This window comes from Periophthalmus magnuspinnatus, chromosome 6 (assembly GCF_009829125.3).
Source record: "Periophthalmus magnuspinnatus isolate fPerMag1 chromosome 6, fPerMag1.2.pri, whole genome shotgun sequence".
Lineage (NCBI taxonomy): Eukaryota > Metazoa > Chordata > Actinopteri > Gobiiformes > Gobiidae > Periophthalmus > Periophthalmus magnuspinnatus.
The window spans coordinates 946,103-963,176 of NC_047131.1; the positions used below are offsets into that span (position 1 = coordinate 946,103).

General features: G+C 40.6%; 2 protein-coding genes across 5 annotated transcripts in view; both read left to right on the plus strand.

Annotated features, from left to right (window-relative positions):
- Nucleotides 1-10,771, plus strand: part of iqch (IQ motif containing H) — a 32,054-nt gene extending 21,283 nt beyond the window's left edge. Inside the window, exons 14-19 of the mRNA XM_055222537.1 lie at nucleotides 2,995-3,147; nucleotides 6,398-6,520; nucleotides 6,591-6,652; nucleotides 9,403-9,511; nucleotides 9,664-9,796; nucleotides 10,644-10,771. Coding sequence (XP_055078512.1) covers nucleotides 2,995-3,147; nucleotides 6,398-6,520; nucleotides 6,591-6,652; nucleotides 9,403-9,511; nucleotides 9,664-9,796; nucleotides 10,644-10,771 — 708 coding nt within the window. The remainder of the gene's footprint in view (nucleotides 1-2,994; nucleotides 3,148-6,397; nucleotides 6,521-6,590; nucleotides 6,653-9,402; nucleotides 9,512-9,663; nucleotides 9,797-10,643) is intronic.
- c6h15orf61 (chromosome 6 C15orf61 homolog) lies at nucleotides 10,692-13,065 on the plus strand. 4 transcript variants are annotated; one of them, XR_008648710.1, is made up of 3 exons: nucleotides 10,692-11,288; nucleotides 12,279-12,514; nucleotides 12,993-13,065. XR_008648710.1 is itself a non-coding variant. In XM_055222409.1 (3 exons), the coding sequence occupies exons 2-3, from the start codon at nucleotides 10,946-10,948 to the stop codon at nucleotides 12,404-12,406; spliced, it is 471 nt and encodes a 156-aa protein (XP_055078384.1). In that variant the 5' UTR covers nucleotides 10,698-10,801; nucleotides 10,903-10,945; the 3' UTR covers nucleotides 12,407-12,554. The 4 variants fall into 4 exon arrangements, 3 of the variants coding, with proteins under 3 accessions (XP_055078384.1, XP_033824044.1, XP_055078385.1); XM_055222409.1 differs by lacking the exon at nucleotides 12,993-13,065 and having other exon boundaries at nucleotides 10,698-10,801; nucleotides 10,903-11,288; nucleotides 12,279-12,554; XM_033968153.2 differs by lacking the exon at nucleotides 12,993-13,065 and having other exon boundaries at nucleotides 10,698-11,288; nucleotides 12,279-12,554.
- Nucleotides 13,066-17,074: the final 4,009 nt, after the last annotated feature.

Consider the following 17,074-nt stretch of genomic DNA (forward strand, 5'->3'; position numbering starts at 1 on the left):
GTTAAATCTGTCAACTGGACAATGTAACAATTTAATTATAACATTGATTTGGAGAAAGTACAGGTTTGCTGCTAGGAGGAGACACTGAGGCATTACCACTACCTAACTTCACATTTTTAATTAAATATACTGCATTGTTTTGAATATAAACTTCCACAGAATTTTTTTCTGACATAAAAGAACTCTGCTCAAACTGGATTTCTGTAACAGCACTGACCATATATTCATGTCATACTTTTGGTGATTAAAAACCTTGTGGTATTTTTCATATTCAGAGATTGACTAAATAAAAGTGAACTACTATTCATTTGTGTTAATTATCTTTTCCCAAAAAAATGCCACAAGGACAGACAGCGGCCTTCTCCCAAACTGTTAAAATGATATAATGAGAGCCATGAAATCAGTTTTTACTCACAATCTGGCCCAGACATGAATGCTATTCACCAGCCGTATAATTAAGAGCAGACCAAAGGCACTTGAATAGATCAGCACATTAAAGACATTGCATCTCCCTCCACAGCTCCGACGGCTCCACATGGGTAACGCTGTCCTCCACAGCTCCAACAGCGCCACATGGGCCAAGCTGTCTGCATTTAAACATCAATTTAGATTCAAACCTGTTGCTAAAAGCTCACTTTATGTGCTGTGTAGAAGTGGGTCATATGTTTGCCCTTCAGTCTCCTGTCACATTGTGGACGGCCTGGGCCCCAGCTGCAGCGTGAGGCTCTTTAATGAGAACGGCTTGCCATAGAAAACAGGTACAATCCAGGCTTACATTTCCCAGCGCTTTGTTAAGAGCCACAATGGGACAGCGGCCGATGGCTTTTAGAGAGTCGCAGTGGTCCCAATGTACTCAGATCTGCAAACGGGCCTGAAGGAAGCACAGGGCATACTGATGAATACAGCACAGCCATGTACAGACATATGCATTCACATTCAAAGAACGGCAGACATATGCATTCACTCTGAACATACAAACACATGCATTCAACATGTGTTTTTATTATCTTTTTTTCATCAAAAACTGATGTTTTTTGTACACTATTTGTTCCACACTGTTTAAGGTATCTGTGTTATCCCTCAGTCGTCCAGGTCTCATCCATTGATTCGTGACTGTTTAAGTTATGTCAAATGTTTTACCACCGGTTTATGATGTCGTATGTTATTTTTGTTGTTTGTTATTTTGGGTCCTGGGTCGGGGTTTTTTGGGGTCCCTGCCTGAAAAGTCTGGTCTGTTACATCAGACCTGTTCTTCAAACTGTTCTGTTCAGATCTTTAACCATGTTCTAGCCATTTATTCTCATTGAGCATCCGAAGTTGTATTTGGAGTGATTCAAGTTAATAATGATGGCTTTCAAAGCCTCTCAAAGCTCTACACTATAGTCATTATTCATTCATTTCCACACGTGGTGATGTGGAAGTGTGGACACAATGACAGAACTTGGACACAACGACAGAACTTGGTCCAAGCGGGACTCGATCCTCCGACCTTCGGGTTGGGGGACCAACACTCTAATCACTGAGCCGCTGCTGCCCCCAAGTTATCTTTAATTATTTATCTTATTTTTTCATCATCATCTACCCCCGTTTTCACCTCCACCGATACATGCCTACTGCGACGCACGTGTCCACTGTGATGTACGCAGTTCCTTCTCCAGTTTTATTTTCTTAATCATTGGTACTTGATATAAACTCACCACAGATTAGTTCATTTATGACATTCATTAAATGTATTTGTTTATTTGATACTTTTGGCCTGAACATTTGACATTTAATCTAATCTAGACCGTCTGATCTGGATCTTGTTTTCTGCTCCTCACTGCAGCTGGAACACACTGTAAACATTACAGTAGATGAATGTCACATGCATTCAAATATATTAAAATATACCTCACTAATGCATCTTTATAAGAGCCTCCCTGGACTTATACGCACACACGCACACATACACACACCAGCACACACCGGTGGCTCAAACCTTCCCTGGCCTTTTACACACACGCACACATATACACACACACACACACACACACTGGTGGATCAGACCTTCCCTGGCCTTATACACACACACAGACACACACACTGGTGCAGACATTTGCATCTGTGGCAGCAGCATTTACTTTGACAAATAGGAGCTGGGCAGGAACAGCACGACTGCCACTTAGTTATTAAAAGTCCTTCGTGTGTGATTTATGTGGCACTTTGAAGAGAGGGCACAGCTATTAGGTTATTATTGAGGAAATTAGCCCTGTTTAAGCAGAAGGATATGAGCACACCTGACCCCTTAATATACTTATAATGACGCCATTTACTACACATATCTGAACACTGTCTCGTTGCACTGAGCCAAGAAGCTGAAAACGATGAGGAGGAGGGGGACTTGAAGCTCATGCCATGTTTGTTTTAGAGATGTTCTGACCATCCTCTAGTTTTGGACATTAGACATAGCTCCATCGACTCTGGCTCCAATTCACTTTACACTGAAAAGCTGTGGCTCCAATTCACTTTACATTGAAAAGCTGTGGCCCCTCTCTCCGTAACTGCTGCTGTCAGACTCATCATTTTGGTCTTAAAATGTTCGTAATTACCACTCTACCACTCTGGGGTTTTTATTTTGCTATTTTGTTCATGAATCAAGATATGAACATTAATAACAGACAAATCAGGTGCTTTCTTTCCCTGGGGTCACTCAGGCTAGTGTTAGCATCAGGTTTGATTGACAGTGTTGCTAAGCTCTGGAGCTGGCTCCAGATTGGCTCTTTGATTGCTATGATACTCGCACTCAGATTGTATAAAGAGGTGGATTAAGTGAGTGTGACATCACCACAGTCAAATGAAGCTCATCTGGGCTCCAAAATTAGACACTAGCAGTTACAGTGGCTAATTCTGGAGCCCAGTTTCATATTTGGAATCCCAACTTCGAGTATCACACAAGGGCATGCTCTGACCTCTGCACAGGGGCTTGCTTTGACCTCTGACCTCTGCTTGTTGCAGGTGTGGGCCCTTGACCTCCACCTCTCCTACAGTGACCACCTGGCCATGACCCAGATGCTCCTGTACAGCACTCAGGGAACGCTCAGCTGTCAAAATTCCTTTGAAGTGCCAATGTCAAACACAGAACAAGAAACAGAAGAATCTGCTGAAAAAGTGTGTTTTATTACAGATATTTTCATGATATCATATTCATAAAATGTTATTGGCATAATCTGACATTTTCGTTGTAAGCAGGTAGGAACTCCAGCTCCAACAGTAAATGAAGATATTTTTTTAAAAGTCAAATAAAAGTCACAACAACAGTGTGAACTGCTGAACCACTAATAATCCACACACACTGTAGGCCTGTTCAGGAGATATTTAAGTAAACCTTAACTCCAGCAGTTTACAGTTTCAAATCTACATCAATTTACTAATTGAGACTTTGCAGTGTCATCACACTGGGGGTGTTCTACATGTATCTCTATGGTGGAATGTTCAGGAATTACTATGGAGACATAATGCACAGATTAGCAGATTAGCTATCTTGTGACTGTAATGCTATTTGAGAAGGACTTTTTTAACAGCACAAATCGGGTCACCTGTTGTAGCTAAATCAGCTCTTTAAGGTCAGATTGTGTTCAAATAAAATTCAAATTAAAGTCTAACACCCTCAGACATAGCAGTGCCTACAGTTCATCGCCCCAGGAAATGCTGATGACATCACCTGCGTATTAGTATTATCCTAGTTGAGATGTGATGGCAAAAATCATGTGTGAGCTGAGAGACAAACAGTACACATTTTAAAACTAGAGAGATGGAGCACGATGGTCTTTTAGCATCACTCCTTTTAGCATCAGTCCTACTTAGCACTGTAGTCTTTTAGCATCAGTCCTAGTGAGCAGGATTGTCTTTTAGTATCAGTCCTATTAAGCACAATTGTTCTTTAGCATCAGTCCTAGTGGGCATGATGGTCCTTTTAGCATCAGCCTTAGTGAGCACTATAGTCCTTTAGCATCAGTCCTAGTGAGCACTGTAGTCTTTTAGCATCAGTCCTAGTGAGCACTGTAATCTTTTAGCATTAGTCGTAGTGAGCACTATATTCCTTTAGCATCAGTCCTAGTGAGCATTAAATTCCTTTAGCATCAGTCCTATTGAGCACTGTAGTCCTTTTAACATCAGTCCTAGAGAGCACTGTAGTCTTTTAGCATCAGTCCTAGTGAGCACTTTATGCTTTTTAGCATCAGTCCCAGTGAGCACTGTAGTCTTTCAGCAGCAGTTATAGTGAGCACTATAGCTCCTTTAGCATCAGTCCTAGTGAGCACCATAGTCTTTTAGCATCAGTCCTAGTGAGCACTAAATTCCTTTAGCATCAGTCCTATTGAACACTATAGTCTATTAACATCAGTCCTCGTGAGCACTATAGTCTTTTAGCAACAGTCCTATTGAGCACTGTAGTCCTTTTAGCATCTGTCCTAGTGAGCACTGTAGTTTTTTAGCATCAGTCCTAGTGAGTACTGTAGTTTTTTTAGCATCAGTCCTAGTGAGCACTGTAATCTTTTAGCATCAGACCTTTTAGGATCAGTGCTTGTGAGCACTATAGTCCTTTAGAATCAGTCCTAGTGAGCGCGGTAGTAGTTTAGAGTCAGTCCTCGTGTGTACGATAGTCTTTTAGGATAAGTAATGTGCATATAAACCTTTATCTTAAATATCACTAAACATATGTATTCATGCAGAGACTCATTTAGTCTTTAAGATGATCATCTGTTTTCATTTTGATAGGTGAGTCTAAATAATCAATATATTAATAATGCACATTTTTTACTATGCATGTGTGTTTGTGTTTTTGTGTATATATGTTTGTATGTCTGTTTATATGCGTGTAAGTGTTTGTGTGTTTGTGTATATATGTTTGTGCATGCGTGTGAGGTGTGTGTGTGTATGTATGTTTATATATACGTGTGTGTTTGTCTGTATCTATATATATATATGTGTGTGTGTGTGTGTGTGTGTGTGTATTTGTTGACCCTCATCAGCTGCTGTCAGGCCTTACACAAAAGGCTCTTTATGTTTGCACAGAGCTGCAGTTTCCGCCTGTTGATCTGGAGACTGTCGTAGTTTATCAAACGTTCATTTAGCTGCAGCTGTAATGGCTTCAGTGGCCGTCATTAGAGGTCAGCAGATTACAAACACGATTAAGACCAGCTGGACACCCAGAGTGACAGCTCAAACATTCAGACATGAGCCTTCAAAGAGTGACCGCTCCTTCATGAGCCTCCACACACTGCTGTGACCACGGACACGGTCAGGGAATAGTGTTACAAATACAAGAAGTTTCACACATTCCCTCTCATTCAATGTTTTTATTCTTTATTTTTACTACTTTCTACATTTTATATACACACATAAAATACATGAAATAAGATTTTTGTATTAAATATATGAAGTACATAGGATGTAAGAAAAAAGTGAAATAACTCTACACATTTAAAAAAAATCTTTTCTTTGCTTTATTTTGAGATATTTCAATTGTTTTCTTTCTTACATAATTCCACATATCTTCATATTATTTTATGTTTTCTGTTTGTGTATATAATGTAGAAAGTAAAAATAAAGAAAACAATATAAAATTGTATAAAGAAGTGGACTGAGTGAGTGTGACGTCACCCACAGCGTTGGGCTCCAGTCAAATGAAGCTCATTGAGGCTAGAGCAGTTATAGGGGCCAATTGGAGCAAAGTTCCATATTATGAATTCTGACCATGAGTATCATAGCAACCAAAGAGCCAATCCAGAGCAAAGCTGTTGAAGGTAATGCCCCTTGTCGCCTGCACCGCTGGTTTGGCAGGGAGCAGGTGTTTGCCAGCACTGTCAATCAAACTTGTTGCTAATGCTAGTGGGAGCGAGCTTGGGGAAAAAAGAAACCTGGTTTGTCTGTTATTAATGTTCGTATCTTCATTTACAGACAAAATAGTGAAATAAAACCCCAGGATCATGTAGAGCGGGTTAATATGAACATTTAAGACCAATATCACGAGTCTGACAGCAGCAGTTACAGAGAGAGGGGACACAGTTTTATGGAAAAAAAAACACTGGATGAGAGTGTGTCCATACTTCTGTTTGTAAGTTAGATTGTTTTTACTTGTGTGTGTAAGTTACATTATTTTTACTTGTGTATGTAGGTTAGATTTTATTTACTTTTCTCTGTAGGGTAGATTGTTTTTACTAGTGTGAGTAGGTTAGATGGTTTTTACTTGTGTGTAGGTTAGATTGTTTTTACTTATGTCTGTAGGTTAGATGGTATAAAAACTTATTTAATGTGTCCTGGTCTTTTATGAGTGATTATGTCTCATGTCTTAAGTGATTGTGACATTTATTCAATGTGCATGAATAATACATTTTTTTTGTGTTTGCTCCATTTTTAGTTTTTGATGGAGAAGCGTCACGCTGTCCTGAGCAGCAGACTGTTCCATGCCAGCCTGCCTATGCTGTACCGCAGTGTGTTCTTTCAGATGTGTAAAGCCCATGGCATTGGATTCAACCCACAGGTGTTTTACAGAGGGGGGGAGCTCATACTATACTCACACAGCAAAACACTGATTTTTTTTTTATTTCCAGAAGAAACGGGGCACACTGTTTGCTCTTTATGACAGCTCAGAGCGACGCCAGATTGGAATGATGTAAGTTCTCAATGACACAACCAGAATATTATAATAATCAGTATCATGTTTAACCCACAAACCCTGCATATTTAGAGGAGTTCTTCTCTCAAACAGAAAACACTCTGTTTCACCTTGTGATGTCATCATGTGGTAATACAGGAAGTGCTCCACTGTATTTTTAAACTCCATACACCTTCACTAGAATCATTTGCATGATTTCAGCCCTGGAATTGCATCTCTACTGGCTGTTACTGTCATAACCGGTGGGGTTGGGTGGATCAACGACGTGCAGACTCAGGGCAGATTTACAGTGTTTATTTACAAAGTGGTGAAATTCAGTTCAAACACAATTATTAATCCAGCGGGGAACAGGAGCCAGAGTCCAGGGCAGGATCCAGGAGCGGAGCGCGCGGTACGGCGCCGGAGCGAGGTGCAGAGGATGAGCCGGGGTCCAGGAACGTGGACCACAGAGGCAAAGACCAGCGGACCAGAGCCAGGGAAAGGAGCAGGGTGCAGGGCGTAGTGTGCAGGAGACAAGGTGAAACGGTACCATACCAGGTCGTGGAAGCTAGGCGGGAGCAGAGCCATGAGTGCGGGAGCTGGAGCAGTGAAGGAGACAGGATGTGGATGATGATACGCAGATGAACCGGCACCGAGCAGGATGTAGATAAGCAGATGATCTCGCACTGAGTGTCTGGTCCTGGCTCCACTTATGCTCCGCAGCAGGTGGAGGTAACTGCGCTGATGCGCTCCAGGTGCGCGCGGGAGGAGCCAGGAACTCCGCCCAGTTCCAGGCTCAGACAGGTGAGGGGAGGAGGAGAGCACACAGGGAGACAGAAAATACAGGCATCATGACAGTTAACTTGAAAACTACCACTCCATGACATCACAAGGTGGAACAGAGCATTTTGAGCTTTGGAGATGTAGACAGACTAATAAAGTGTTATGCATACATGTGAATGAAGCAATATACAAATCCAGGTATGTTTTTGAGGAGGGAACAGCATTAGAACATGGATTAAAGCTACAAGAGTCAGTTTTGTGTAATATGGGACTTAAATGCTCTAAATGAAACTACATACATTAAATAAGACATTTTAAAAAAACAAAACAAAAAAAACAAAAACCAAAAAAACAAAACACACACACACTTCCATAGAGTTCAGGCTTTGCTCTCATATCCAGTGATGCCATTTTAAGCTTCATCTTTATGACTATGATTTAGAAACCCCAGAAATAAAAAGTATAATACTACCCCAGTTTCAATTAAGTTGGGACGCTGTGTAAAACTTAAAACAGTACAGAATACAATTATTTGTACTGAACTGAATAAACTACAAAGACAGTATATTTAATGTTCAAACTGATAAACTTCATTGTTTTTATACAAATATTCACTCATTTTCAATTTGATGCCTGCAACACATTCCAATAAAGCTGGGACAGGGGCATGTTTACCACTGTGTTACATCACCTTTCCTTTTAACAACAATCAATAAGCTTTTGGGAACTGAGGACACTAATTGTTGAAGCTCTGCAGGAGGAATCCTTTCCCATTCTTGATGAATGTACAACTTCAGTTGTTCAGCGTCACGCATTTTCAATGGGAGACAGGTCTGGACTGCAGGCAGGCCAGTCTAGTACCCGCACTCTTTTACTACGAACCCACGCTGATGTAACACGTGCAGAATGTGGCTTGGCATTGTCTTGCAGAAATAAGAAGGGATGTCCCTGAAAAAGACGTTGCTAGGATGGCAGCTAATGTTGCTCCAAAACCTGTATGTACCTTTCAGCATTAATGGAGCCTTCAGATGTTCATGTTACCCATGGGCACCAACACACCCCCAGACCATCACAGATGCTGACTTTTGAACTTTTGCGCTGATAACAAGGATGCTCCTTTTCCTCTTTGGCCCGCAGGACACGACATTCATGATTTCCAAAAACAATTTGAAATGTGGACTCGTCAGACCACAGCACACTTTTCCACTTTGCATCAGTCCATCTCAGGTGAGCTTGGGCACAGAAAAGCCAGAGGCGTTTCTTAGTGTTGTTGATATATGGCTTTCGCTTTGCATGGTACAGTTTTAACTTGCACTTGGAGATGTAGTGAAGAACTGTGTTAACTGACAATGGTTTCCTGGTGTTCCTGAGCCCCTGTGGTAATATCCTTTACACAGTCATGTCTGTTTTTAATACAGTACCGCCGGAGGGATCGAAGGTCACATGCTGCTTACGTGCAGAGATTTCTCCAGATTCTCTGAATCTTTTGATGATGTTATGGACCGTAGATGATGAAATCCCTAAATTCCTTGCAATTGTACATTGAGAAACGTTGCTCTTATGAGGGATGCTTCTTTTATACCCAATCATGACACTCACCTTTTTCCAAGTAACCTGTTCACCTGTGGAATGTTCCAAACAGGTTTATTTCAAGCATTCCTCAACTTTCCCATTCTTTTATTGCCCCTGCCCCAGCTTTAGTGGAACATGTTACACAGCGTCCCAACTTCATTAGAATTGGAGTTGAATGTGTATGTTCTGTTGTGAGCCGGGGATTTAGAGTGTCAGTGCAAAGGCTGTTTCAGGATTAACATCGTGAATGTTCCTCTGAAGCCTGGTGCCGTTTAAGCTGCAGGTTATTCACTATATTCATCACACAGATCCTCCTCCCACAGCCCTGGAATCGCTCTCAGCCCCGTGAGACTCGACTCCAAACTTATATTGAACCTCATTAGTAAACACGTTTGTTTTGGCTGTTTGAGTAGAGTGGTGTCTGACAGTCCCCAGAGAGCACTTCTGACCTTTGCTCACAACCTGTCAGTCATCCATCAGGAGATCTCATCCTCCAGAACACAAGGAGGAACCAATTTCAAGGTACGTGTTAATGTGTTAATGATCCCCTCTGCCTGTGTCACAAAGGCAGAGCTCCAGTCAACGTATTGGCAGCTACATTAAGTTAGTAACAGGAGGGGACTTTGTTGTCTTCAGCCTGAATAATCACTGTAAAGTGCTAAATGTTTCTGCAGAAGCTGATGAAGTCTATGGAAGACTTTCTGAAGAAGAACAAACAACCCTCCATTTTGAATGCATGCACAGACGCTGTCCTCCATTTTGAATGCATGCACATCGGTTCAAACAGAACTATAAAAGAAATCAGAAGTAACCCTTTAACAGCAAAGACTGGAACATTTCAATGAAAACATAATCTGACTATTTTGTGTTTGTATAATTCTTCTTTTGGTGCTCATGGCCTTGTAGGAGAGAAACTTAAATCAGCACCTTGGCCTGTATTTCCTCGATCAGTCACTGCACCTGCTCCATCCACAGCATACAACACTTAATGTAGTGAGTGAGAGAGGCCTTCAGGTGATGGGCAGTGAGAGAGGCCTTTATGTGTGGGGCAGGAGCCCACCTCAGGGCTGCAGACAGACAGGAACAAGAAACACTGAGCGCTTGTGTCAGTGGAGCAAACTGCAAATAAAAATATATAATTTTAATAATTATCAGTCATTTTAAACTGTCTGTTATTTTTAAATATGATACTTTTAATTTTCATATTTAATATTTGATTAATTTGATAATATCATATCAAACTAATGTTACTCTGTATTGGGAGAATCATGCTTTACTGATTAACACTCTTTATCCTTGGTTGTTTCCTATTAACAATTCAAAGCTAAATATTATGAATGGGAAAAGTCCTTAAAACAGCCCCAATAAACAGAAAGCTGAAACCCATGAATATCTTTTATTTCATTCTGATATGTTTTGTGTAATCCTGTACAAACAGGCCCTTGAGTTCTCAGTTCTACTGAGTGACATCATCAGGTGGTATTCCAGGAATGCTCCTCTGTTTTAAAGTCCGTTCACCCCACATTAAATAATGTAATAAAGGATCTTTAAAATAATGCAAAACGATTATGAACAAATCTGTCCCTCGTAAATGAGACACAAAAGAATATTTTCTGTTACAAAGTGGCATTCTGTATTTTTGTTTTTCCGCCAGTTTCAAGCGGAACCTTTGAGCAGCGCGTTGTTTCAGTCCGTGAGGAAGGCTTTGACGTACAGGTCCAAACATACGCCAGCTGCCTATATTTGACCTGTTCGATAGTAATAGTTGTTGATAAAGAGTGATGGATATATTCGCTGGTGTCATGTAGCCGTGTGCGTTCATTCGTCTGTTTTTATGCTACACACGTCGTTTATGGCTGTGCTAACGCTAACGTTAACGCCTAATGTTTACTCTTGTCTTTGTGTGCATACAGTATAAATGACCTGACCAGATGGGTATTTCCGCACTCATTTATTATGAAGGAAATCCTAAGAACCCTCCATGTCTTTGCGCTCAGAGTGCTTCTGTTCCCAAGCTCTTTGGGCCGCTCTGCGCCTCGTCCTCTCGCCTCGGAGCTTCTCACTTGTCACCTGAAGCAGCGCAGACTTCCTCCCTGGACTTCGTTCTGCGTCCGCTACAGCTCCGTGCACAATGATCAGTTCGGCCTGTCCAGCTTCAACTGGACTGTCCAGGGCTGTAACTACCACATCCTCCGCACTGGCTGCTTTCCTTTTATCAAGTACCACTGCACCAAAGCACCTCCCCATGATCTCTCTTACGAGAACCGGTTCTTCTGTGCTCTTAAAGTCATCAACCTGGGTCAGTAAGTCACTCAGGAGGTCATCATGACATGTACGAATGATACAATATAACTGTTTATATATGATCAATAGAGTTAAAATCCCCAGTGACCAGCTCTTCAGATACAAGTGTATTAATGAGTTAAAATCTATTAAGTTCTAAGAATCAAAAGCACTTCTCCGCTGCTTATTCCTGTTTATCTAGTTTGAATTACAATAAATATAAATTTCATATTTGATTCACTGTACTGTCTACTTCAGAACATTTAAAATCACGTAGTAAAGATGCACTGATCCAGCTCTTTCGAATACCGATATCAGCCAATACAAACATATTCAAAATGTACCGATATGAACCAATACAAACAAAAGATACTGATATCAGCAATATAAACCAATTAAAAAATAAAATAAGACAAAACTGATCCAAACATGGTATGTAACGGTTAAATATCCCTCGGGTAAAACAGAACAACTTTGTAATAAAAGCTCAAACATTCTGAGACTTTCTTGGCCAACTATGACCTGTAAATAGTCTCTTTACATCAGTTTGTCCAACCAGGACATCGACTGAATCGATATTTGGAAGCCGATACCAGTATCAGATCGGTGCATCTCTATCAAATAGTATATTGATGTCAATATAATAATTATGTCCACTCAAAATGAGCAAAATTAGGTATTTTCATTTTAAATCGGGTGTAGTTTTAGTTCGGCAGAATGTGTTTTTATGATTCAGTTGAATGGGGGAAAAGTATAACTATGAACTATTTTAGCCAGTGTTACTTTACTCTTTATTTTGTGCTATTTTAAAACATATTTCTCTAAAATCTTCATAATTTTGTCCAGGTACAATAAATACATTTCACTCTTTCCTATTATTCTGTTAATGTTTATTGATGTAGAATCCTTTTATCACAGTTCATGTTGTGTAGTTGTGACCACAGACTGTATATACGGTTGTGCTGCTGTTTTCTTATTGGATGATTTGATTTTTGTTTGGTGGCAGGTCTTCCCTGTTTGGCGTATGGTATTGGCTGCTGGATGGTGATCGGCGCGTCTGAGACAGTGCAGACATCAGCCGGGCCCGTCACTGTGTATTTCGCCTACAAAGAACAAGATGGCGCTCAGTATTAAAATCCTCTGCTCTGCTGCTTTTTGTGATCAATAATTTAAAGTTTAAAGCGGCTCAAGTCAGTTATGCATATTATTACACTGGCATACAACACTGGCTCTGTTTGAAAGGTAACTATCGTTTATTAAAATTGGATGAGAAACATGAGAATTCCTCCTGTTTTCACTGGCCTTTGACACCACGCTCAAGTTTCAGTCTGACAAAGAGCTGTGTATAGGCTACATAGGATTACATTCAGGGCAAGACCACTTGATCTCTGCTAATATCACACACTCAAAGGCCTTTTGCAACACGGGCTATTTTAAACATTCTGATTATGGGATCAAACATCATTATTACATAATAAAATGTCCAGTCCACTCCATGACTCAATCTGAACTCTAACCAAACAGGTGAAAATGATTACTGTTATATTTCTGAATATGAAATGACCAATATATAAATATATGAAGGGATTAATTTGTATTTTATTCATAACATGGAAAAGGCTGCCCTCACACACGAGTAAAGATCATAGAATGCATTTACTATAATTTAAACAACAGAACTACCATTATGTAGTGACCACTTCATCCTTGTTTGTGACAGGCTGAGCTGTGATAAGACCACAAGATGTTTGGATCAAGCTGCACATCAGAGTCCTTCATGTGTGTCGTCCTCTTTTTCACCCATGAACGTATACACGCTATATACATCTGTTATATTTGTCTGTTGTATACAATAGCTTGCAAAAGTATTCATCCCCCTGGACCTTTTTCAGATCACAACCACAAATTTAAATATTTTTTTATTTGCATTTTATGTGAATAAGTAACGTAAAATGGTACATAAGTGTGAAGTGGAAAGAAAATTATACATCACATACATTATACATACATCAAAACTGAAAAGTGCAGTGTGTAAAAGTATTCAGCCCCCCTAAGTCAATACTTTTTGGAACCGCCTTTTGCTGCAATTACAGTTGCAAGTCTTTTGGAGTATGTCTCCATCAGCTTTGCACACCTACAGACTAAAATTTTTGCCCATTCTTCCTGGCAAAACAGTTCAAGCTTTGTCAGATTTGATGGAGACCGTTTGTGAACTGCAGTTTTCAGATCTTGCCACAGATTATCAATTGGATTTAGGTCCGGACTTTGACTGGGCCATTCTAACATATGAATATGTTTTGCTTTAAACCATTCCATTGTCACTTTGACTTTGTGTATAAGATTGTTGTCCTGCTGGAAGGTGAACCTCCGCCCTAGTCTCAAGTCTTTTGCAGACTCCAACAGGTTTTCTTCCAAGATTGCCCTGTATTTAACTCCATCGATCTTCCCATCAACTCTGACCAGCTTCCCTGTTTCAGCTGAAGAAAAGCCCCCACAGCATGATGCTGCCACCACTGTGACTGTGGGGATGGTGTGTTCAGAGTGATGTGCAGTATTAGTTTTCCTCCACACGTAGTGTTTTACTTTTAGGCCAAAAATTTTGATTTTGGTCTCATCAGAACAAAGCACCTTCTGCCACATGTTTGCTGTGTCCAAATGACTTCTAGTGAACTGTAAATAAGACTTCTTATGGATGGTTTTCAACAATGGCTTTCTTCTTGCTGCTCTTCCATAAAGACCAGATTTGTGTAGCGTACGATTAATAGTTGTCATGTGAACAGATTCCTCCACCTGAGCTGTGGATCTCTGCAGCTCTTCCAGAGTCACCAGGGGCCTCCTGGCTGCATCTCTGATGAGTGCTTTTCTTGTTTGTTCTGTAATTTTTTTTGGACGGCCATGTCTGGGCAGATTTGCAGTTGTGCCATACTCTTTCTATTTCCGGATGATGGATTGAACAATGCTCCTTGAGATGTTCAACACTTTGGACATTTTTTTAGATCCAAGCCCCTCTTTAAACTTCACCACAACATCTTCTCTGACCTTTTTGGTGTGCTCCTTTGACTTCATTTTGTGGTTTGCTCCCCAACACTCTTTTAACAAACTTCTGTGGCCTTCACAGCGCAGCTGCATTTATACTGAGACAAGATTACACACAGGTGGACTTTTTAGTCATCAGGTCAACATTCAATCTTTCCAAAATCATCAGGCAACTTCCAAAAGTTGGTTGCATTTGAGGGGGCTGAATACGCTGCACTTTTAAGTTGTTTTAAAAAAAAATATTTTTAAGCCATTTGGAAATCTTGTAAAATATTTCCTTCCACTTCACAGTAGTGTGCCATTTTGTCATTCACATTCACATAAAATGCTAAGAAAATATTTTTAAATTTGTGGCTGTGACGTCACAATATGTGAAAGTTCCAGGGGGCTTAATATTTTTGCAAGCCACTGTACATCTGTTATATTCATCTGTTATATACGTTTGTTATAAATGTCATATCCATCCATTTTCTTCCGCTTATCCAGGTTGCGGGGGCAGCAGTCTAAGCAGGCACTCCCAGACTTCCCTCATCCCAGACATGTCCTCCAGCTCCTCCGGTGGGACCCCAAGGCGTTCCCAGGCCAGCCGCGAGACATAGTCCCTCCAGCGTGTCCTGGGTCTTCCCCGGGGCCTCCTCCCGGTGGGTCCCCCCCCCTCCACCGGGACGTCTTACATTCACCTGTTATATATGTCTGTTATATACATCTGTTATATTCGTCCGTTACACTGATAAACACTGACCAGTGCACCAGATGGTCATTCATTCTCTTGTAGGTTGCGTTGGCGTTGTTTGATTTTTAAAATGTATTTATTTATTTTTTGTGTTGTTTTATTTTGATGTTTGCTGACCAGACTGACCACACTTTGGGTGGCTAATGTCCAGGTGTGACAAACTGCCCTATTGATTTTCTTGCCCTTCGCACTTACCCCTAATGGCATTTATCAGCGTGGGCCTTTTCATTTGAACACACTGAAGCCAAACAATTCTTTTTTCTTGTTGAACATGTAAATCAATGGCCCCGTCTGACCTCTGCTCAAGCTGAAATTTACACCTAATTTTGTAAAAAGTTTAAGAAGAACAGGCAGAATAAATACAGTCTATTACCTTTAACGCCAAATAGAAGTTATTCCAAATGAAGTCCATACAGACTTAGTCCACTGCAGATTGTTACACAAGGACATGGGTAAACTGCAGTGTGTGGTGTTCTGTGAGAGCACGGAGTCAGTACGGAGTCAGTACAGTTGTCCCTCACTATATTGCGGTTCACCCGATCTCGCTGTTTCGCGGATTTTTCCAGTGCAATTCTGCACGCTTTTTTACAGTCTATGAGCGTGTATTGTGTTCTGCATCCAGACCAGCCAAGGGACTGCAGACTGTCAATCGATCTCCTCCGTGTTGCGTCTCCCGGACAGCACAGAATGTGTTCAGCTAAATTTACATAAATGTTCGATCAACACTACAGCGGAGCAGCACAAGGACAAAGAGGCACTGTCAGAGGAACTGTGAAATATACCTGAGTCACTATTAATTAATTAAACAAGAGAGAAATGTGAAAAAAATGTTAATGTCTATCTGAGAAAAGTGTATAAAGTGTGTGGTGAGGGGTTTTACAGTCTTAAAACATATATAATAATTGTAAAAAAATAAAGCTGACAACATGGATTTTGCCTGTTTCAGGTTATTTTTAGAACGTAACCCCCACAATAAATGAGGGACTACTGTATAACATTTTATTTTGAGTAATGGCTCAAATAGTATCTGGGTAAGTCTGTTTGAAACTTGGCTAAATAAAGTGTAAAGGGGTCAAACAGCTACTATCTCGAAATCATTGTAATTGCATTAAAGGGAACATTTAGACACAGTGCTGAAATGGTGAGCGCCTCGTGTTTAGTGTTTCTTGTTTCAGGATTGAGAAAGTGCATGGGAATGCTCAGGGAAGCATGACTCCCTGTCTGACCCTATGGCCGTACACCTCCTCGCTGTGGGGTGCAATCCATACTGCACGACTCCACTGGGGTTTGGGTGTCACCTCTGAGCACCCACATCCCAGACCTCTGAGAACCCACATCCCGACCTCTGAGCACCCAGAGGCCCAATCTATGAGCACCCAAACCCCAGACTTCTGAGCACCCACAGCCCAGACCTCTGAGCACCCAAAGCTCCCAACCACTGTGCTGCCATCACAGAGTCAGTAAAAGTTAAATAAAATACAAAAGAACGATCTACTGTTCCCATAAACCCTCAGCTCAAACAAGCAAGATGAGGCACAAGTGTTAACCAAAAAACTCATGATTATGTTTTCATTGATTTGTTTGAAAATATCATATCTTTAATCTATGCAGGAACAACAGGACTATTAGCTGACAGTTCAGAAACATGATTTAAACAAAAGGCTTTTTCGATAAAGACTCACTCCAGAATTGAAAATCCTGCTGACTATAATCCTTTCCCTTTTCTTTTTATGATGCCACTGAGAATTATTTAAGCCCAATATGTAAAATTTTCTTTTCTTCCCAAATCCAGTACATGAACTGTTACAGCCATAAGAACTGGTTAGCTGTGAGCGCTAGCCCCAGCTCACGACATGAGTAGTCCTGGACACAGAAGATCATGAAACGATGGTTGTTGTGTTTGGTGTTTAAAACATAAACAGGGTTTAGTGGATCAACAATGGCTTTCTTCTTGCCACTCTTCCATAAAGTGGATCAGTTTTTTTGTTGTTGTTATTTTTATTTATTTATTTTTTTAAACAATGGATCAGTTC

Coding starts and splice junctions, on each gene's coding strand:
- c6h15orf61 (XM_033968153.2), top strand. CDS start 10,946: ATGAAGGAAATCCTAAGAACCCTCCATGTCTTTGCGCTCAGAGTGCTT. Junction 11,289..12,278: donor TCTTAAAGTCATCAACCTGG/GTCAGTAAGTCA, acceptor GTTTGGTGGCAG/GTCTTCCCTGTTTGGCGTAT.